General features: G+C 44.9%; 1 protein-coding gene across 1 annotated transcript in view; it reads right to left on the minus strand.

The window, feature by feature from the left end:
• The window catches only part of nkain2 (sodium/potassium transporting ATPase interacting 2), a 142,929-nt gene that overhangs the window by 23,302 nt on the left and 96,355 nt on the right, over window positions 1-23,272 (minus strand). The window contains 2 exon segments of the mRNA XM_056294882.1: window positions 10,207-10,329; window positions 10,331-10,408. Of these exon segments, the coding sequence (XP_056150857.1) occupies window positions 10,207-10,329; window positions 10,331-10,408 (201 nt within the window).

The raw sequence follows: 23,272 nt of genomic DNA on the forward strand, positions 1-23,272 counted from the left end.
GCAGTGTCACAGCAATGCCAGACGTACCACAGACATAAAGGACTTAGGTTCAAAATGAATTGATCTCTATTATCTTTGGAATTACTAAGGTCAATTTCGAAATATAAAAAAAAAATCCATAAAACTCATCACTGCAGTTCATTTGAATGAGTGGCTGACTTAATTTCTATTACACCGCATAATGAACCTTGACTGTCAAGGTTACCAAACTTCATTTTAAAGGAGCTCCAAATTAGCACAATTGGTATGAAATATATCCTACATTCGAGAAGACCTTTGTGTTTGATACAGAATCATATCAATGTCGTGGGGAAGCAAACTGCAGAGAGGGTAAAATCTAGCATTTGAATGTTTGTTCTTATGTATTTCCTGCACTTATGCCAACTACAAGTCATTCAAATAAAGTGGCAAAGTTAATTTATTCCACATTTTGCCATTCAAAACTTTATGGATGCTTAAACAAAACTCTAATTGTTCAATGCAATTTGCTGTTCTAGTTCCGCTTGGACACTCATTACATCCATTATCAAGGCAACTCCTTAACATTTTGAGTTTCTCACCAATAAGCATGAATTTCCCATATCTAACCACTGTCAGCCAGCCAGACAGCTAGTCTAGTTGTTGCACAACTTTCTGACCAACCATTTGTAAATTCCCCAATCGAACGTATAAACTTAATACCTCAGTGAACCTGAAAGTCTGTCAGACTGTTGGCAACTGACAACCCAAACAGCTAACCTGTCGGCCACGTAGTCAGTCTGTCATCTGGCCAGTCAATCAACCAGTAAAGTACACAACACAACCACTTATGATTTAATGCAAGGGCCTTCCTGGGCTGAAGCCCAAAGGCACTTCATTTCCAAGGGCCTCTGGATATCGATTAATAATATAATACACGATAGTCCGGGTGGCGTGGCAGTCTATTCTATTGCCTACCAACACAGGGATCGCCGGTTCGAATCCCTGTGTTACCTCCGGCTTGGTTGGGCATCCCTACAGCAGATGGGAAGCTGGATGTGGGTATGTGTCCTGGTCGCTGCCACTAGTGGCTTCTCTGGTCAGTTGGGCCGCTTGTTCGGGGGAAGGGGAACTGGGGGGAATAGTGTGATCCCCCTACGCACTACGTCTCCCTGGAGAAACTCCTCACTGTCAGGTGAAAAGAAGTGGCTGGCGACTCCACATGTATTGGAGGAGGCATGGGGTAGTCTGCAGCCCTCCCTGGCTCAGCAGAGGTGGTGGAGCAGTGAACAGGACAGTTTCGAAGTGTGGGGTAATAATTAATCTCTACGCTCCTTGACTAGACAGAGCCACTCACCAGCTAAGTCACAGATAATCAATAAATGTCCAAAACCAAGAACATGGCCTGCGCAAAAAAAGTGGAAAGTTGACCAGAAAAACCATCAGTTCAAATCTGACTGGACTGATCAGTTTGTTTTATTTTACCGAACCGCGCCATTGCCAAACCAACATGTTTGATATGCATGCAGACCATAGCTGTCTGCAAAGCAGATGACCTCAAGCAGCACTTCAACACTATGCATACTGCCAGTTTTAATGCCAGCTACTGCTGCTACTACTATTTTCGGCTGCTCATCACACACAAAAATAGCAAATATGATAACATCATAAAAGCACTCTGCCTCCGTTGCCTACCAACATGGGGATCGGCGGTTTGAATCCCCATGTTACCTCCGGCTTGGTCGGGCGTCCCTACTGACACAATTGGCCGTGTCTGCGGGTGGAAAGTCAGATGTGGGTATGTGTCCTGGTCGCTGCAATAGCAACCAGGACACTCTGGTTGGTTAGGGCGCCTGTTTTGGGGGGGGGGGGGACTAGGGGGAATAGCGTGATCCTCCCATGCGCTATGTCTCCCTGGCGAAACGCCTCACTGTCAGGTGAAAAGAAGCAGCTGGCGACTCAACATGTACCGGAGGAGGCATGTGGTAGTCTGCAGCCCTTCCCGGATCGGCAGAGCGGGTGGGGCAGCGACCGGGATGGCTCGGAAGAGTGGGGTAATTGGCCAGATGCAATTGGGGAAAAAAGGGGGGGGAATCACTCTGTTTCTACTATCTGTTAATCAACACCGGTACAAAAGAGTGCGACAGTTGCATCATTGCATGGTTCATAGAACCTTGCTAAAGCTAAGAAGCAATTCGCTGATGTTGAGTGGATTAAAATGTGTGCAATTGATATGGTTGGTGAAGTTGTAAATCATGATGAGAAAAACAAGAAAATGGTTGTGGAGTTATTAAAGCAGATGCCATTGTCGCTAACATGGCAACAAGAAGAGTAGAACTGTTAGTGGAGGAGTGTTTTTCCAATCTACTCACCAACTTGAAGAAAGCAAAAGCCATATCACTAGCCGTAGACTCATCCTGGGACTGACTAATATGGAACAGCTATCTGTGTTCACTAGATTTTTTGACGGGGAGACCTTTTGGGAAGAGCTGCTTCCTCTGCCTGGATGTACAACTGGGGAAATCATCTTTAATACATTAACACAGTTCTTTGAGAAGAATGGCTTGGATGTGAGCAAAATTGTGTCCATCGTCACCGATGAGGCTCCGTCGATGGTGGGAAAGCACAAGGGCTTGATAAGCAGGCTTGTCACTGTTAACCCAGCACGCTTAGCATTTCATTGCATATTCACAAATCAGTGTTGTGCGCTCAACTGTGTGGGGAAATGAAAGAGGCGATGGATACTGTGATGAGACCGGTAAATTGCGTTCATGAGAGTTCTAGTCTGCAACATCGCCTTTTCAGAGCATTGCTGGAGGAAAGGTCAGCAGAACACAAGGATCCTTTGCTGCATAATGAGGTTCGCTGGCTAAGCAAAGTCTGTGTGTTGGAGAAGGTGTGCAACATGCGCGATGAGCTTGTGTCATTTTTATCCGGACTGTGGAGCCAAAAAGCCCAAGCATATCAGAGGATTTTAAGTGACAATAAGGTGATGGAACATGTTCTTTTTTGTGTGACATCATGTCTCATCTAAATCACCTTAATCTGCAATTATAAAGCAAAAACTACACTGTTGCAGACATGTACAAGGCAGTTGAAGCTTTCCGGTCAAAGCTGAACCTTTTGGAGAGAGACATTCACGGGAGAAAGTTTCACTTTCCACATCTGCAGGAGCATTGCGAGAAGATCAAAATATGGGAGGATCCGGCGATGAAGGATTTCATGACAAGCCTGGCAGAAAACTTAGAGGAATGATTTGAAAGCTTCTCTAAACTCTCAGGTGACATCGTCCTCTTCCTGAGACAGCCGTTCTCCATTTCGGCTGAAAGCCAATGGACTGCAGTGGCCAAAAGGCTGGTACCTTCCATAAATGAGGCAACTCTTCAGATGGAGGTCTTGGAGATGGGAACATCTGATTTGCTCAAAGCACAACACAAAGACGTTGGGGTGAATGACTTTTGGATCAACATGGTTCCCCAAGCTGGGCGGCACGGTGGCGCAGTGGTTAGCGCAGTCGCCTCGCAGCAAGAAGGTCCTGGGTTTGAGCCCCGGGATAGTCCAAACTAGGGGATCATCTCAGGTCATCCTCTGTGTGGAGTTTGCATGTTCTTCTCGTGTCTGCGTGGGTTTCCTCCAGGTTCTCTGGTTTCCTCCCACAGTCCAAAGACATTTTGGTCAGGTTAATCAGCCATACTAAATTGTCCCTAGGTGTGAATGTGTGTGTGTGTGCGTGTGGTGTGGTGCGGTGCGGTGCGGTGCGGTGTGGGGGGGGGTGGTCCTGGGGGAGGGGGGGTCCTGTGATGGCCTGGCATTCTGTCCAGGGTGTCTCCCTGCCTGCCACCCAGTGACTGCTGGGATAGGCTCCAGCATCCCCGTGACCCTGACAGCAGGATAAGCAGTTTGGATAATGGATGGAATGGATGGATGGAAGGATGGTTCATTCCCCAAGCTCTGTTCAAAAACATGAGAGCTATTGCCATTGCTCCTACTCACAATTTTCCCCTCCACGTACATATGTGAGTCATCGTTTACTTCAATGAACTCTATCAAGAACCAGGAAAGAAACAGACTCCCCAGTGCACATCCTGGCCAGTGCCTCAGGCTTGCCACAACAGAATACAGGCCCGACATCAGAAGGATTGCCTCATCCTGTCACTCTCATTTCTTTCACTGATTGGTGAATGAACATCCATTTATTTTTGACCATTTGTCCATAATTAAATGGTTGGTTTTGGGCTTGTTTCAAGAGTGCTTTTTTTTCTCTCCTTGTGTGACCCTCAACACAGGCTTTGAGAATCCAAGGCCTAAATTACTACTACTACTACTACTAACAATAATAATACTAATAATCATAATAATAATCATAATCATCATAGCAGCAACAACATCTGCACATAAAACAACTTTTACTGGCACCATGGGAAAAAAAACAAACAAAAACAGACGTTTTGGCCCTCGGCTTGGCTTGCATGACATAATTTGGCCCTTGGAGAAAACTATTTGTGGAACCCTGCTCCAGATTGTTTATGCAGCTTGCAATACATCTGGTGTGGTCTGTTGTATTTGTGGAAGTGTTTGCAGTGGTGCAGAAATGTGTTGCTGATCGTGTTTGTAGTTACACGGAAATTTTGAAGTGTTACGTGTCATACTGTTGGAGATGTTTGTGTTATTTGAATGATGAGAATAAGTATAAATGAGGCGAATTCATGTACAGTATGTTTTTTGCGGTGAGGGGTGGCTTAGCCGTATGTGCAGAGGTAAATCGGTTCGTTGTGGTTGTGGGGGATCAGAAAAGGCCCATGGGCTTAGTCAAGCCCAGGGGCATATGACAGGATTAAATCGCCCCTGAACGCAGCAAACAAGCCAGTGTCAGTCATCTGCAGATCCCGCAGGCCAGCCGACAGCCGAGCAACCCAAGCCAGCCAGTCGGATAGCTAGCAACCTAAGCGAACAAACCGGCAATGCGTTGCCTGAACGTGTGTTCTCGTGGCACCTGACAGTGTTCCCACCAATTAATGTAGAGCAGCCATTCAGTCAGCCAGCGAACCAGTCAATGTGTAGAGTACGCGCTCATGGAGCATGACAGTGTTTCCACACACCAATTACGGTGAGGCAGGGGTACAGCTGTGTGGTGGCTTGGCACTCACCCAGAATCCAAGTATCACTATCGATTGACAGAGAGATGCATCCAGACAGCATGCGAGGGAGAGAGACAGACTGGGAGAGAGAGAGAGAAAGACAGAGATAGAGAGAGAGGGAGAGAGAGCAAGAGAGAGAGAGAGAGAATTGTTGAGAGGGAGATCAAGGGAGACACACAGATATAAAAAGGTAAAGAAAGAATAGAGAAAGAGTGAGAGAAGAAAACTACATTGGGATACACCCCTCAGCCCCTCAAACCCGCCCCCCCATCCTCTTTCCCTTTGCTGTAATGATGCAGGCAATTGGAATAATGTTGGACTACTGGGTAGCAATGCAGCGTGTTTGTTATTGTTTGTGCATTTCCATGGCTATATGTTTGCGAACACACAAACTAAGGTGAAAGAAGGATGAGATGATGATAGACCTCCTCTCGCCTTTCTCTCGCTCGCTCGCTCGCTCTCTCTCTCACACACTTTCTGTCCGCTCTGTGTCTTCTGATCCTACTAATTATCTCAGTTTGACAACAGAGGAGACAGGAATAGCAAGGGAGTGAATAAAAGACGCAGACTGAGAAAGATAAAGTTTGAGAGAAGAAAAAATAGATACAGGGAGAATCAGGGAGATGGTTGAATAGAGAAAGATCTAGAGACAGTGAGAGAAAATGAGAGTCTCGAAAGCAGCTTATCTGGTCCTCTCTGTGTTAATGGGGGATGCGGTTATTAATTTACAGTAATTTACAATTTACATGCTTAAAAAAGGGAACGTTAAATCTTGATACACTGTGTGATTTCTCATTGTTTTGTGGTCACAAATTTCGGTGTTGCTTTTGGTTTGACCCTTTCCTTTGAGGGTTACACTTAAAGTGTCTATCAGCGAATTTGATTTAGAGTACTTTTTACAATATTTGGTCAAACTCTTTCTACATCCTGACAGCTATCAAGTAAGCAGATGCACTGAGAAAAAAAAATCAGGTCTTGGCCATCCTGTGTGCTGTAATACAGACAGAAAACTTTCTATATACCCACTCCTTATCGGCCAATCAGGAGATTGCTTTGCAAGCCAGCACCTTCAATTGTCCTTACCTCCTGTCAACCACACTGTATGTTCCTGGGGCCTTTGGGCAGAAATGCGGAGGTGGGCTTTTTTGCAGAATGTTTTCAAAATATAGCTAGCGTTTGCTAACTTCCACCCAGGATCGCTTACCCCATTTTGAGATAAATCCCAGGCTGCTAATTTTCCACCTTTGAAACATTGCTAAAATCCAATATGCCCAATCTGTTGCTGATGCCGAGAACCTTTTTCACATGTTTTAGTCATCAGGAATAGATTAATGCAAAGTCTTTTTTTTGTTCCCAATATCACAGACTTCCAGATGGCACAGAGTGCTGCTCCAAGATTCTTGACTAGAGATGGAAAGCACAACCATATTTCACCCATCCTCGTCTCCCTTCACTGGCTCCATCCATGCCAGATCAGACTTTGAAATGTTACTGCTGAAGATAAAATACTACACGGGCTTGCTCCGTTTTATCTACCAGAAATCCTAAAGCCTTGCATACTGTTCCAAGCCCTCTTCCCCAAGGTTCAGACCTCCTCTCTGTTCCAAAAAAACCCCAATAAGTTGCAGAGCATTTCCTCACCGTTCCCCTTTTCTCTGTAATACTCTTGCTGCTGTCATCGAAAAGGCTGATTCTTCAAATCTAAGCTTAATTCTCATTAGCACATGACTAGCTGTTACCCCTGAGTTATTTCGCCTTAATAGCTCCTTTTTGTGAGGGTCTCAGTCTCTATGTGAGGTTTGTTTAGCCCTTTTGTTGGCAGTGACATCTAGGTCCTGCCAATGGGAACACCCCTAACCCTGTCCTCTTGAAAGCTTTTGCACCCTTCTAACCTATTTTCTGTCTCTTTGCTTGCATCATTTGCTGGGAGTGAATGAGTCTGCTTGTCATTTGCTTGGGCTCTCTTACTGTCTCTTTTCAGGATCAGTATTTCTGCGGCTGGGGTAGTGTGGTGATCAAGGGAATGAGGCTTCAGTCTGCGCTGCCTCCTCTGTTCCCACTGACCCCAGCCTTTGGCCTCTTCAGAGACTCTTGTCTGTGTTTAGTTTTTTTTTCGTTTTCTTATTAACGACAGCTTTGCACCATTCGCAAAAGCTCCAGCTATGCATCACTCTCACTCTGTACTCTCTCTGTCTGTGTTGTGTGTGGCTCTGCCCACTGTGTGAATGAGAGCTCTAGTCTCTTTCCTGGGCTCTGTGGTAATCAGTTGGTGATGAAGGATGGGACTGTGCTTCTCTGCGGCGGAGTCTGGGGAAGATGCTTGATGTGTATATGTGTTCTGAATTGTTTCGCTATCGCTACTACTTTTTTCTGCTATCATGCTGAGGCTGTAATGAAACCACAGCTAGCCACACCACTGTGCACGGTTATCATCTCTGTTTCCATAGCGTTGGAGCTGAAATCTGGACCAAGAAGTCCACAAAAAAAAAAAAAAAAAAAAAAAATGACGACAACAAATGCTGCCACGCAATGATGTCTGTCTACGTAATGCACGTGTCAGGAATCAGGAACACTTTATTTGTCATTTGTGACTCCGGTTTCGCCTCCACTAACACAACACAGATTTTTTGAAAAAGACCTTCTCGTGGTTTCAGTGCACACTGTAGGATCAGGATGTTATGTTGTGGTGCTGTAGGATATATGTACTAGATGTGGCATCACTGGATATCATGTGAATGTCATACCACTCATTGAACACCAAGATGTCGGCAGCCATACTAACATGTACCCTGGTGCTGTCAAATGACGGAAGCTAAGCAGGTGTGGGCTTGGCTAGTACTTGGATGGGAGACTTCTCGGGAAAATAGGTTGCTGCTGGAAGTGGTGTGGGTGGGCCAGTAGGGGGCAGTCTTCCATCTGGTCCTAATAAAAACAACAAATATCAAATCTCAATGCCCAGCGCAGGTGACGGGACAGTGTGCTATAGGAGATGCTGTCCTTCGGGTGAGGCATTAAGCTGAAGTCCTGACTCACTGTCATCATTAAAGATCCAGGGCACGTATCGCAAACAGTAGGGGGTCCCCTGGGTGTCCTAGCAAAATTCCCAACCTGGCTCTCTCCATCTGGCCACCTAATCACCCCCCCGTGTAACTGGCTCAATGATTCTTACCTCGCCACCTCAAGCTGATGTGTGGTGAGCGTTCTGGTGCAAAATGGCTGCCGTGCATCACCCAGGTGGGCGCTACACGTTGCTGGTGGTTGAAGTGAGTTACCCCCTTCAACATGACGCACTTTGGGTGTCTACGTAGAAAAGCACTATGTAAATTGATTATTAATTGATTATTAATATAAATTTATTATTAATATTATTATTAAGGTCATCAAACCCTCCAACCTGCCCCACCTACCCACATGAGCATGGTTACCAAACAGTGCCGAAAATCTAGAAATGAGAGTGGTGTGGAATCACTGGATGCCAAACCGTGCACTAAAGGAAATACCATTGAGACGGTTTCTGTCAGTACTCAGAACTCTTCAACCTTGATGTGGAAAAACACTACAGGCTAGTATCATCATGAAGTGCCTTCATAAAGTGGTCATGTCTAAATCTGTTACCATATTGTCTACTCTGCCCACTCAGCACCTGTTGTACGCCTATCCATCTTGAAAAGAGATTCCTCCTCTGATGTGGTTCCTGAGGTTTCGCTCATCATTTTCTAAAAAGTTTTATCCGTGGAGTCTTTCCTCATCCGAATTGAGGGTCTAAGAATCAGGGGCGCCATACATTGTCATTTGCTGGTTTTTTTGGGGTTTTTTTTTGGTCATTTGGAGTGTTTTTGGAAAATGTCATGTGAATGCCATGTGAATGTAAAGCCCGCCGAGACTATAACTGTGTTACACATGGCTCAGTGATTAGCACTGTTGCCTCACATTAAGAGGGACCTGGTTCCAAGTCCCAGCTCATCTGTATGGAATATTGCATGTTTCTTTTGGATTTCCTCTGTCATCTGATTTCATCCCACAGTCCAAAGAGATGCATGTTCAGTGAATTAGAGTCTCTAATTGCCCGTAGAAATGCAGACTGTGTGTGGGTCTTGCAATGGACTACTCACCTCTCCAAGTATCCCGTTATTATAACCTATTCATTGCTAATCTGTTTCATCAATGATATGAGGTTTGGTTTTTAACTAATAGCTGTCATCACTGAAATATGATCAGCCAACCAATAAAGATGTCTGTAGCGACAAGTGGTTGTGTGTGAGAGATTGTGTGTGATTGCAATCGATAAGTGACTTATTTTTATTAACATTAATTACATACAGCTTAGGGAGTGATTAAGGTTTGGTAGTGGTTAACCCGTTACATCTCACACAGTCGTGGGATATTTTGATGCTTTGTCAATAGCATCAATATATGATGCCATGAGATGAGAATTGGCTCATGTGAGGCAAGCATAGGCACACTGGATAAATAGCAACTTCTTGTACGTGTGAATGATCTACATTTTCTTAAGAGTGAATTTACAATCTTTTCAATGCAAACGAGGGCCCAGGACTTCTCCCCAATTGCATTTGTCAATTACCCCACTCTTCCGAGCCGTCCTGGTCGCTGCTCCACCCCCCTCTGCCGATCTGGGGTGGGCTGCAGACTACCACATGCCTCCTCCAATACTTGTGGAGTTGCCAGCAACTTCTTTCACCTGACAGTGAGGAGTTTTGCCAGGGGGCCATAGCACGTGGGAGGATCACGCTATCCCCCCAGTCCCCTCCCCGCAAACAGGCGCCCTGACTGACCAGAGGAGGTGCTAGTGCAGCAACCAGGTCACATACCCACATCCGGCTTCCCACCTGCAGACACAGCCAACTGTGTCTGTAGGGACACCCGACCAAGCCGGCGGTAACACAGGGATTCAAACCAGCGATCCCTGTGTTGGTAGGCAACGGAATAGACCAACACACTACCCGGACGCCATGACTGTGAACTACTCTTGAAAAGGATTTTGGACTTATTGATATCCTTCTGGTTAAGTGGACCATCTCTTCATACTTCATATCAAGTCCTAAAGTGCGATGGCTATGGTACATACAACCACATGTTAGCTTTTACTTACCGCCAGCAGAATCTGCAGAGAGGAATGAGCCACCTCTATGAACTGATAATCCATCAGGCAACCAGATATAGATATATATCGGTGGTCCTCTGGAGCCCAGGAGGGAGGAGGGGTGATGGGTGTCCACCCTGCACCCTGGGCCATTCTCCATCCACCAGGAACGATGCATGGATAGGTTGAATGTCAGGACAAGGTCAGAGTCCTAGCATGGGCAAGACACACATCGAGAGACAGACACACAGAGAGAGAGAAACGAATTATATCCTCAGATGTAAGATGAAATACATGGTCAGGTTGAATGGTCAGTTTCATTTTATATGGGAAAAAAAGCTGTTTGTGATATCCAGCCTTTTCTCTTATAATAGCCAGAAGAAAGAGTTTGGCTGCGTCCCAAAAATGAATCCCCATTTATATTTCCAATTGTATGAGATGGATAAGAGATTTTGTGTTCCACGTGGTCTGGATATGGCAAAACAAGGTCAAACAGTAAAAGAGAAACAGAGAGAGAGAGCGAGAGTGAGACAGAGAGAGAAACAGAAAGACAGAGAGCGCAAGAGAGAGTGAGGGAGGGAGAGAGAGAGAGAAAGAGAGGAAAGAAAGAGAGAGAGAGAGAGAGAGTGAGAGAGAGAAGAGGCGGATATGAGGAGTAGTGGTGGGGGGGAGAATGAGGAGTGAATGAGAAACGGAGAGGGGAGGAGTAGAAGCAAAAATGGGAAAGATGGAGGGATAAGGAGAGGGCGGGAGGGTGAGAGAGAGAAGATAAGGAGAGGAGGGTGAGAGAGAGAAGAGGGGGGATGTGGGAAAGTTGTGAGGCGAAAGCAGAGGTAAGAGACAGAAATGAACAAAAGTTGTATTTTGGGTGTTTTTTTTAATGACATGACAGTAACAGCAAAACCTAAACTATCTTCACCTCCGACTGCGATGGAGAGGGGGAGACGAGTTGGGTCAGAACACAAAACCGAAAGTCTAATCTTACGACTCCGGGCAACTCAGCTTGATATGGGAACACCGACAAGTCTCTCCGACGCCAGAAACATCCACGTCTCAATATATGACGGCGCCCTCTGGAGGGGGAGGGCTGATTTTGTGGACACGGTCTATGTTCCCTCTGTTTTCACTCAAAAAGTGGTATTTCATACACGTGAGCACATTACGGTGACAAATCTCAAAGCCCTTGTCGAGAAAATGTATAAAACTACAGCCCCCCAGATGACAGGCGTCCACTTTAGTGTTGCAAGGCGCCACAGCTGTACCTCACAGTACGTAGCTGCCAGGAGGAGGCAGAGGCCCGATGCTGCAGTTCCGATGCAGGCTAAACCTTCAGCTGTGCTCCTCCTCAGCCATTTTAATCCTGACAGTAGTCTGCATGCGGCACAATATATCAGTTATGATGGTCGTGTGGTTAAAATAATGCACATATTAATGACTCCATTTGGCAATTGGGAGGCATAGATCATTCGACTGAGGAAATAAAACAAACGCACAAACGCGAGCATACACGCACGCTAACGCACGCGAACAAACGCACTGAGATGCACACAGACGCACTGACTATACATTCATTTGTGTGGGAATGGGCACGTACGTGTGTGTGTGTAGGAGAGAGAGAGAGAGAGAGACGGTATTCACACACACGTGGCACAGTGCCAATAGGGTTTGTGTGTGTGTGTGTGTGTTTGTGTGTGAGACACACACACGGCACGGTGCCAATGCCTTCACCTCGCAGTGCTTTGCCATTAGTCAAATGAAAAGCGCCGCTCTTTAACGTTTAACAACTATATTGGGCTAGTGTGCATCATGAGCAGCGTTGTGTTGTGAGGACAGCCATTCATTTTCAGTTGAAACTACTCTGGCACAAGCCAGTGTCAGTGGGACTTGGTGTCCTGAAGAAGACAGGAGGCTCATCTTTAAAACAGGATCAGCTGGTCCTGGTCCAATGTGGTAAAAGAGACGATCTTTCACCAAGTCAAAACAGGTGACTTTATTTGTGTTAGCTGATGTGTGTGTGTGTTTGTGTTAATGTCTCTATACTGCAGTTTTTGGCTCCCACTGTCTGTCACCTGTCTCTCTCAGTATGTATCTGTCTGTCTGACTTCAGTGAAATCATCCTGCTTCTCCCTAGATCCTCACAGTAATACACCTCTCTCTCTCTCTCTCTCTCTCTCTCTCTCTCTCTCGTCTCTCTCTCTCTCTCTCTCTCTCTCTCGTCTCTCTCTCTCTCTCTCTCTCTCTCTCTCTCTCTCTCTCTCGTCTCTCTCATCTCTCTCTCTCTCTCTCTCTCTCCTCTCTCTCTCTCTCTCACACACACACACACACACACACACACACACACACACACACATTTTATTCAAGTAATATTCTGTCATAGTAACTGCTCTTTCTTCCTCTTCCTCTTCCTGTTCTCTTTCACGGGTCTCTCGCTCTCGTTTACCTTTATCTCTCTTTCATTATGAAGACTCCCACCCATCACTCCCCACCTCCTATTTTTCTGTCAGTCTGTCTTTGTCCTCCCTTCCACTGTCCATTTTGTTCTCTCTCTCAAGTCGGTGTCGGTGTGACTTGGTGTCAAGCCAGTGTCGGGTCTCAGGTCTAGAGGTGCCTGAGCCAGTAGCTAACGTTGCTGCACAGCCCTGAAATGGCTGTGGAGCAGTATGTCATCAACTCAAGCGCCATATTTATTCTGCCTTGTCACAATCATATTCCATTTCAATGGTATTCTTCTAATTCATTCAATTCAATTCAAAATATCATGGTCATCAGCCCAAAACAATAGAATAAACAAAACAAACCAAAATAGACATACATGCCCTTTAAATGCTACTATCTTCAGTTTCTCTTTCTCTCTCTCTCTCTCTCTATTCTCTCTCTCTTCACTATTCTCTCTCTCTCTCCCTATTTTTGTTTCTGTTGCCGTCTCTGTCTCTCTCACCCATTTGCATTGCTCACTCCAGCTTTCTCTTTCATCCTCTTTTCCCATCCCTCCTCTCATTCTCCTTCCTGCCCCCCCTCTCTGTTTTTAGTGTAATGAGTAAACGCCTCATTAGCACGGAGCTCTGATTAATGCAGCTTCCCCTCTCTGCACTCCTCGTCTTAATGAGAAGTAGAATCTCTAACTCACACTCTTACCCCCTCCATCTCTCTCCCCCTCCCTCCATCCCTCTCATGCTCTGTCTTCCTTTCTGACCATCCCTGCCTCTCTTCTCTCCCTCTCTCTCTATACCGCTCTCTACCCTATCTCTCTCTCTCTCTCTTCTCTCCCTCTCTCTCTATACTGCTCTCTACCCTATCTCTGTCGCTATCTCTCTCTCTCTCGATGCTAAATGACATTGGGGACAATAATTAGTGTAGTACAGTCTCTATCACTGTGTTTTTCTAATGAGATTCTCATGATGAACACACACGTACAGTGAACTGTGGATCAAGCAGGCTGGCAGCACCGCCGTTTAGAATAACGTCCCATCGGTTTATGGCGGCAGTGAAACCTGATGCACATGACGAGAGACGAGACACAGAAAACGTGTCTGAGTGAAGAAGAGCGGGGTTAGTTGTTATTTGTGTTGAACTCCACTGGACACAGCTGTGGCGAGTTACATAGAGGGGCCACCTCAATGTTAGCTAAAGGTGAGTGAGCCTTACTCGGTTACCATGGAAACGGCCGCCCGTGTGTCAGAGTGAGCGAATCGCCGAAATGAGTGAGTGACATTCTCCCCCATAGGTCCAGCAATTGACAGCACTGCAACAAAATGTGGCAGTCTCTCAACACAACGCTTTTATAATAATAAAGAGTCCAAATGAGAGCAGCTTTGTGCCACAAACTGCACCAGCGACATAAAGGCGATACCAAAATCGAGCCTCACACCGCTGAAATATTAAACAATTAAGTGGGAACGGAGTATGGGTGTTGATAAATTGGTTTATATTGTAAAATCTAATATCATAAGATAAAACCAAGCTGGTGATGAATGGGCCCTGTATAGGCTGTGGCCTCATACGATGAATATTGGATATTATCAATATAACTAACTGGGTGTTTAAGATACACACACACACACACACACACACACACACACACACACACACACACACACACACACACACACACACACACACACACACACACACACACACACACAAAGTAAGATCAGGTCCCAGTACCATCAGTGGCGGATCTAGAGATTTTTTTCCTGGGGTGGCAAAGGGGTGGCATGAGGTTCAAGGAGGGGGGCAATGGACATTATTCTAAACGTATTATTATTCAAAACTCGGATTTCATCGCATGTATTTTGTTCTCTACTGTTTGAGATGAGTTTGGTGCGGGTCTCATTGACCTTCACCATGCATGTACATGAAATATACTTTAAAAACATATTATCTGATTTATAAATGGGGTGGCAACAGGAGTGGCAAGACTGTGTCCCAGAGGTGGCAGCTGCCACCCCTTGCCACCCCGTAGATCCGCGCCTGAGTACCATTAAGCCAAGCAGGCTGAAAATAAACCAATAAGTAATAGGGCTTTGACTTTGACATAAACTTTGACATAAACTTTCAGAAAACCGTAAATGAGTTGTCGCCATTGATGTCATCACAAACTGAGGATCTTGTGAACGACTTCAACTCAAAAATACGAAATATCTTTGACAACGTTGCACCTGTTAAAACTAAAAACATAGAAAAACAAAAAGCCCCCTGGAGAAATGGAGTGGTTATTAGGCAGCTTAAGAGAGGCTGTCGCCAAGCAGAACAAGAGTGGAGAAAGACTAAACTTCCGGTTCACCATGAAATTTACAAGGACAGACTGAACAAGTACTGCAAAAAAACGAAACAGGCCCGACAGCCTTTTTCTCTAAAATCATTAATGAAAATATTAACAATAGTAAAGTGCTTTTCTCTACTATTGACCGACTTATTAATCCACCACCTCCAAACCCATCAGAGATGCTGTCCACTGAAATGTGTGAGCAATTCGCTTAAATTCTTCAATAACAAAATTATTGCCATTAGACAGAACATTAGTGCCTCAAGATCCAGTAATGAATCTACCCTCCAGTTCTCCAGAAATATCACTGGCTCCATGTCTCACTTTGACACTCTAGACCTTAAAAGTCTAGACAATATTGTTGGGCAGCTCAGGTCATCCACCTGCTGCTTGGATCCTTTCCCTACCAAATTTTTTAAAAATGTTTTTAATTGCTTAGCACATGACATTTTAGAAATTATTAACTACTCTCTCCAGGCAGGTATATTTCCTGCAGCACTTAAGACAGCTGTCGTTAAACCACTTCTGAAGAAGAGTAATCTTGATGCGACAGTTATTGCCAACTACAGGCCCATCTCCAACTTACTATTCCTCAGCAAAATCCTTGAAAAAATAGTTTATTCTCAAGTTAATAACTATTTAATATCTAACAACCTTCTAGGCATTTATCAATCAGGTTTTCAATCACACCATAGCACAGAAACAGCACTTATCAAAGTTGTTAACGATCTGCATATGAACACAGATTCTAATAAATGGTCTGTTCTTGTGCTCCTGGATCTCGGTGCTGCTTTCGACACTGTTGATCATGATATTTTGCTACCGAGATTAGAAAAATGGGTTGGCCTTTCTGGCCCGGTTCTCAACTAGTTTAGAACATATACCTTCAGGACAGGCATTTCTTTGTGTCTATTGGAGACTTTTCCTCGGACAAAGTGGGTATAATATGTGGGCTACCCCAAGGTTCGATTCTTGGACCACTACTATTCAATCTCTATATGCTCCCACTTGCACATGTTATACAGAAACACAAAATAAATTATCATAATTATGCAGATGATTCACAACTTTACATATCCCTATCTTCTGATGACCTAGCTCCCATAAGTTCCCTAATTCAGTGTATTGACAATATTACTTTATGGATGTCAGATAACTTTTTAGAACTGAACACAAACAAGACAGAAATACCTATTTTTGGTGCAAAGACTCACAGAGAATTGCAGCTCATCCCAGCTCTCTGTCTCTGGAGTGCAAAGGTGACGCTAGAAATCTTGGCGTAATCATGGACAGTGATCTAAATTTTAAGAGCCACATCAATCACCTCACAAGATCACCCTTCTACCATCTTAAAAACATTTCAAAGCTAAGGGGCTTTCTATCAATATCAGACTGTGAGAAATTAATCCATGCTTTTATAACAAGTAGACTGGACTACTGCAATGGACTATTCACTGGCCTCCCAAAATCAGTTGTGCACCAACTACAGTTAATTCAAAATGCGGCAGCACGTGTTCTCACCAGAACTAAAAAGTATTAGCACATTACACCTGTTATTAGATCTCTGCATTGGCTGCCCGTTAAAACTAGAATTGATTTTAAAATTCGTTTAATTGTACACAAAGCGCTAAACGGCCTTTCACCACGCTATATATAAGACATGTTAATTCCCTATAAACCAGCAATACCTCTCAGGTCCAATGGCAGTGGTCTTTTAACCATCCCTCGTGCTAGGTCTAGAGCAGGGGAAGCTGCATTTTCTATTTACACCCCAAGTAGAGGGAATGCCCTGCCTGAGGACCTGAGAGAGGCCCCCACACTGGACACATTTAAAAGCAGGTTAAAAACCTTACTTTTTAAAACAGCCTACACCTAAATTCATAGTGTGTGTGTGTTTTATATATTTTACTATTTTTATATATTCTGCTCTGTTGTTACTTTTAATTAATCAGTGTTTATGGCACTTTTATTTATTTTACTAACTCAGTTTTAAACTTGTTTGTACTTTTCTAAAATTTGCCTGTACTTCTATTTATTCATTTTTTGTGAGGGGGGGGGTTATTGATTTCATTGTTTTATTGTATGAAGCACTTTGTGTTACATTTGTTTGTATGAAAAGTGCTATACAAATAAAATCTGATTGATTGATAAACTCGTGTGTGTGTGTGTGTGTGTGTGTGTGTGTGTGTGAATAGTCTCTATGCGCTGCTCTTTGTGCAGAGCAACAGAACACAACCTAAATAAACAAACAGAGTAAATGCCATGCTGTTGTCTTAACATAACCCCCCCTCACACACCACACCTTTAGTCCGCCTCTACTACCCTTCCCACCCCTGTTTTCTGACACTTTCCCCTGCCTTTGTTTTCCTTTCTTCTCATTTTCAATCTCTTTCTCTCTCATTTTTGTGCTCTCTGTATTACCTTACTCTCCATCTCAGACCCTTTAACTTCTGTCTCTTATTTTCATCCTCCCACCCTCTCTCTTGTCTTCCCATCCTTGGCGTTCAAGTTAAGGATCATATGGTTGCGTGCTCTTGTCTTGGTCTCAGGCCGGCAACGCTTCAGTGGACCATATCCGGTCTCTGTCTTTCTTTCTTTCTCTTCCTAGCTCATCCTGCCCCCCTAACTATTTTCCCTCTGGTTTCCAGTCTCAGGAGAGAGAACATCCTGCTACTGGGAGGACGGTTGAGGTCTGGTGGTCGGGGGAGGGGGAGGGGAAGGGGAAGGGGGGGCATATAGGAGGTCTGGGCTTGTCCTGTGGATGCAGGAAAGATGGAGCAAGGATGAATGGATGGCTAGATGGACAGACCTATAGATGGAGGATGGGAAAGTTGTTTCCCTTGGGTGCTTCTGCACCTGCTCCCTAGACATGCACACACATCTGCATCCACGCCTCCCCCCCCTCACACACACACACACACAGACACACTGTCTCTCTCTCGCTCTCTCTCTCCCTCTCTCAACACACAAATGTACACTGTAATAACCTGTTGTTTTGACAGTTCAGCAGGCGGAGTGTGAAAAAAAGTGAACTAGTGAGTGGAATAACCAATCCACTGGAAAAACAGGCAAGACAGTTACGACAGCCACAGTGCAACATTAGCTCCATCCTAAATCATGTCAATTTTTTACTCGCTCATACTTCCTGTATCTCTCTCTCTCTTTCTCTTGCTCTCTCTGTCTGTGTAGTGTTCCATTTTATTTCACAGCAATATCATCAGTCATAGTGCGTCTCTCTACGTTGTCGCCGTTTGATTTCCCATGGGCATTAAAGGCCCTATCCCATAATTCCTAAAGCACCTTTCTTCATTCTGATTAGGTGGGGATGCAAGGGAATTGTGTGTGTGTGTGTGTGTGTGTGTGTGTGTGTGTGTGTGTGTGTGTGTGTGTGTGTGTGTGTGTGTGTGTGTGTGTATTGGGCGGGGCAGCAGCTAATTCGTGCAGCATTCGATAGGTTATGCATTCTTAACACATCATTATTTTTGGGTGGGTAGTTCGCTTTCCAGCTCGCTCTATTTCGATACACATTACACAGTACAAGATCGTAGTGAATGGTGAATGGCTGCCCGTTTTTTTTGTTTTTTTTTGTTTTTCAATTCACTGAAACCAGACATCGCTAACACAATCAGGATTAACCCATCCATTCCATCCATTATCCAAACCGCTTATCCTGCTCTAAAGGTCACAGGGATGCTGGAGCCTATCCCAGCAGTCACTGGGTCGCAGGTAGGGAGACACTCTGTACAGCCCGCCATGTCGTCACAGGGGCCACACACACACACACACACACACACACACACACACACACACACACACACACACACACACACACACCTAGGGACAATTTAGTACGGCTGATTCACCTGACCTACATGTCTTTGGACTGTGGGAGGAAACCGGAGCCCCCGGAGGAAACTCACGCAGACACGGGGAGAACATGCAAACTCCACACAGAGGACAACCCAGGATGACCCACCAAGGTTGGACTATTCCAGGGCTCGAACCCAGGACCTTTTTCTATGAGGTGACCGCTACTAACCACCACACCAGCCACCATGCTGCCCAGGATTAACGCATTAAGATCCAAGCTTGACATGACTATCAGCTGCCATCCGTGTAACATTTCACTGTGGCTGTGAAAAGATGGTTCGAGCCTATGACAATGCCTTCAGTAAGTTCAATGTATTTTAAATTGACTTAGTCTGCTAGGGAAAAAATGCTAATGTAGCTTCTTTTCTTTTTTTTTCAATTTCCCCCTTCATTTCCCCAATTGTATCCTCTGACCAATTACCCCACTCTTCTGGGCTGTCCCGGTCGCTGCTCCACCCCTCTGCCAATCTGGGGAGGGCTGCAGACTACCACGTCTCTTCCGATACATGTGGAGTCGCCAGCCGCTTTTCTCCTGACAGTGAGGAGTTTCGCCAGGGGGATGTAGTACATGAGACGATCACGCTATTTGCCCCAGTTCCCCCCCGAACAGGTGCCCCGACTGACCAGAGGAGGTGCTAGTGGAGCGACCAGGACACACACCCATATTCGGCTTCTCACCCGCGGACACGGCCGATTGTGTCTGTAGGGACGCCCGACCAAGCTGGAGGTAACACGAGGATTCGAACCGACGATTCCCGTGTTGGTAGGCAACGGAATAGACCGCTACGCTACCCAGATGCCCCCGGTAATGTAGCCTTAAAAAAAACAAAAAACAGCTTTCTCATGTGACTACAATGAACGTATTCATGGTTGGGGCATGAACTAAAAAATATGGTTAACTGGGTTGTACGTGGGATTTTCTTATTCAAATGCATTCATGGAATAAGAGGCACAATAAAGTGAGAGTCGGCTTTCAAACACTGAAAATAAGAGGGTTTTATTCATGGTGGTATTTGTTTCCCAAATCATCCTGGGCAATAAAAAGCAGCTGACATTTCAGATAGTTTCTGATGCCAGCTACGGTTGACATTTTGGGTGCATTTGGATTTCTTTCTCCGTGTTGTGTCAGACGTTTGAGCCTGACATCCCAAGATCTCGTCATCTTTCAGCATTTCTGTCCCCCACCTTCTCTTTTCCCCCCTTTCCTCTCTCCTCCCATCTTCCCTCGTCTTTGTTCCCTTTGTTCCCTTCCTGTCTCTCCTCTGGTGAAATGGGCACTGATTCACATGTGGATCCATCCCACGAGTCGCTCCGCATTGTCCATGTCATACCTCCACCTGTCTGAACCTTCAATCTGACGCCGTCGTCTTCTCCTTCCCTCTCTCTCTCTCTCTCATCCCAAATGTCTCTCGCCCTTGCCTCTCAGTCTCCCTTCCTTTTCATCTTTCTCGTCTCTCTCCCTGCATTTCATTCATCCTTTCTTTTCCTCTCTTCTCACTCCTTCTTACTTCCTCCCCTCTTCTCCTTCAGCCCCCCCCAGCGCCTTCTGACTTACTTTACCCTTCTCACTCGCCCCCCCCCCTTTGTTGCTATTATATGTTATCCAGCCACAGCCACGTGTGTCTATGTGGGCCCGAGAGGAGGAGACTGGACAGCAGTTGGCTTCAAAAGACAAAGTGAGCTTTCTGTTTTCATTTGAGTATGTGTGTGTGTGTGTGTGTGTGTGTGTGTGTGTTTCCCTCAAGCCCCTTTGACAGTTATAGCAAGTGACACGTTCTCCCACTACTGGCAAAGCGAAGGGACATAAATACACACACACACACACACACACACACACGCACACACACACACACACACACACACACACACACACACACACACACACATTCAAATATGCAGTATGCAAAAAAGGATGGAGGATAATCTGCCACCACACACACACACACACACATGCACACACACACGCTCTCCCCTCCAGACCTCCCAGTATGATTGACAACTCAGTACTGAGTATGGGTGTCGCTCTCTCTCTCTCTCTCTCTCTCTCTCTCTCTCTCACACACACAAAACCCCCCAGACCTCCCAGTTTGATTGACAACTCAGTACTGTGAGTATGGGTGTCTATGTGGCTCTGTCTGTGTCATCTTTGGCCCAGAGGGTGGCTGCATCTTTTATATGACACAGTAAACCACTGACAGTTAGCTAGGTATGTGTGTGTGCGTGTGTGTGTGTGTGTGTGTGTGTGTGTGTGTGTGTGTGTGTGTGTGTGTGTGTGTGTGTGTGTGTGTGTGTCTGTAAAAGAGCCAGTTCCCTCTCTACAGGTTTCTCTCGAAATCTGTCACAGATGCATGAGCAGAATGAAGATGAATTTCATGGCATTTCTGCTTTATTAGATAGTACAGTAAAAGAAAGGGACAGACAGATAAATAGTGAGAGAGAGAAAGGGGGGGGGGGGGAGAGAGAGAGAGAGAGAGAGAGAGAGAGAGAGAGAGAGAGAGAGAGAGAGAGAGAGAGAGAGAAATACTGTTTGAATCAAGAGAAAGGTTTAAACTTACAATGTGAGAAATACATAATAACTCACATTAGTTTGTCACAATAGCCCATTTCATAGATGGATTATTCAAGACAAACTCTGCTGCCTCGGCACTGAAAAGGCCACCATGTTTACACGTTGTAACATACTTCGCATTTTGATGCATAAGCTCACTGTCACGCCACGCAGCAGCTTTCTGTTTCCTGTTCATTCAACCAAATGCAGGTTCAATAATCCAGGTAAACTGGCCCAGTTAGGATAACCACACTTAAACAGGCCCTGGTTAAGTGTGGTTATCCTAACTGGGCGTTTGTCAAAGCCAGGAAGATGCCCAAACAGTGCATCAGCCGATCGAAGAGAGGAGAAGGACAACAGCTGTCTACGCGTAAACCATTGGTGAGTCCGTATGTGGCGGGAGTGTCGGAACAGTTGAGATGCGTATTTTCCAAACACCGCGCAGAAATTGGTCCACCCCAAGGATTGGGTCCCCCGGCACAAACAGAGCAATATAGTGTACACTGTTAAGTGCCAGCAGGATTGCCGTGACTTGTACATTGGGGAAACCAAACAGACGCTGACCAAGAGGATGAAACAACACAGGAGAGCTAACACGTCAGGCCAGGACTCTGCAGTCCTCACCCATCTACAGGCCAGTGGCCACTCTTTCAAGGATGAGAATGTGCACATCCTTGATAGGGAGGAACACTGGTTTGAATGGGGAGTCAAAGAGGCCATCTATGTGATGACAGAAATACCATCCCTGAAATGGGGGGGGGGGTAGCTATTCCCCAATCCTCTGTGAATAGTACAAATGGGCATTGAAACTATAGCTAATGGTCACGCCCATATATGTATAAATATATGTATATTTATTCATATTTATTTAACTATAGATAAAATCTTCAAAAAAAGAAGAAAAAAAACCTAGTCAACATGCCCACAAATGACCAGCGGGGCTTCGCCGTGAGGTGATACTATCTGCAGTGGAAAACGAATCCCAAAAAGTAAAGCGAGTAGCGTTGAATAGAGCAGAGTCGAGTTGAGCCAGTACCATGCAGTGGAAACGGGGCATTAGATGAGTGATGAAATGTTTCTCTCAATGAATGTTGTGTCCAGATGAACTGATTCAACTCTTTGTGATGTTCACTCAACCATTTTTCTGCAATCTAATCTGCTCAACTTCTTACTATAATGGTTCATAAAATGTACAAGCGTACAGATATCAAGGCTGTAATGGAGGGCAGGCTTAATGCCTGTGAAGGCTAGAGGTACTACATACTTGCATATGAAACCAGATGATCTTAAATGGGTGTTTTTGGGTGCTCTTATTTGAATTAGTTGCGAAAATACAAATACAATCTTTCAATTGTATTCTAATCCCTAATTTATGCATGCATTATCAGATTCAAATTCAAATGAAATCAAATCATTGCAACTGATATTTTCATCATGTGCAACCTCATGGTCAAAATTAGAATAACAATTCAGTAACAAAATTATGCTTCCAATAAATCTTTATGTGATCATCACAGGTCCACCAAGAAGTTAATTGATTATGGATTTTTAAAGGATGATGCCAATACTAATTTTGATTCGATTAAAGAAGTGAATTAAATTAACCAACCAATTTAAGAAAATTGTACAACTACATCACTGAATGAAATGAGTATACTCATTTGGATTTTATTACTGCAAGGTGCAGCTGCAGTCTTTGACAGTCACTGACCTCCATTTGGAACTACCGTGATTTATCAAAAGGCGCAGAGAATAACTTCTACCTGAACATTGACCTTTATCATTCAGTGATTTGAATAATAACCATGAATCAATCACTAAGCGCCCCCTCCCTCAAGCAAGCAAAAAAAAGCAAACCCAAATAGAAAAATAGCAGGATAGTGGAGGCAAGT

Source organism: Lampris incognitus, chromosome 15 (genome assembly GCF_029633865.1).
Source record: "Lampris incognitus isolate fLamInc1 chromosome 15, fLamInc1.hap2, whole genome shotgun sequence".
Lineage (NCBI taxonomy): Eukaryota > Metazoa > Chordata > Actinopteri > Lampriformes > Lampridae > Lampris > Lampris incognitus.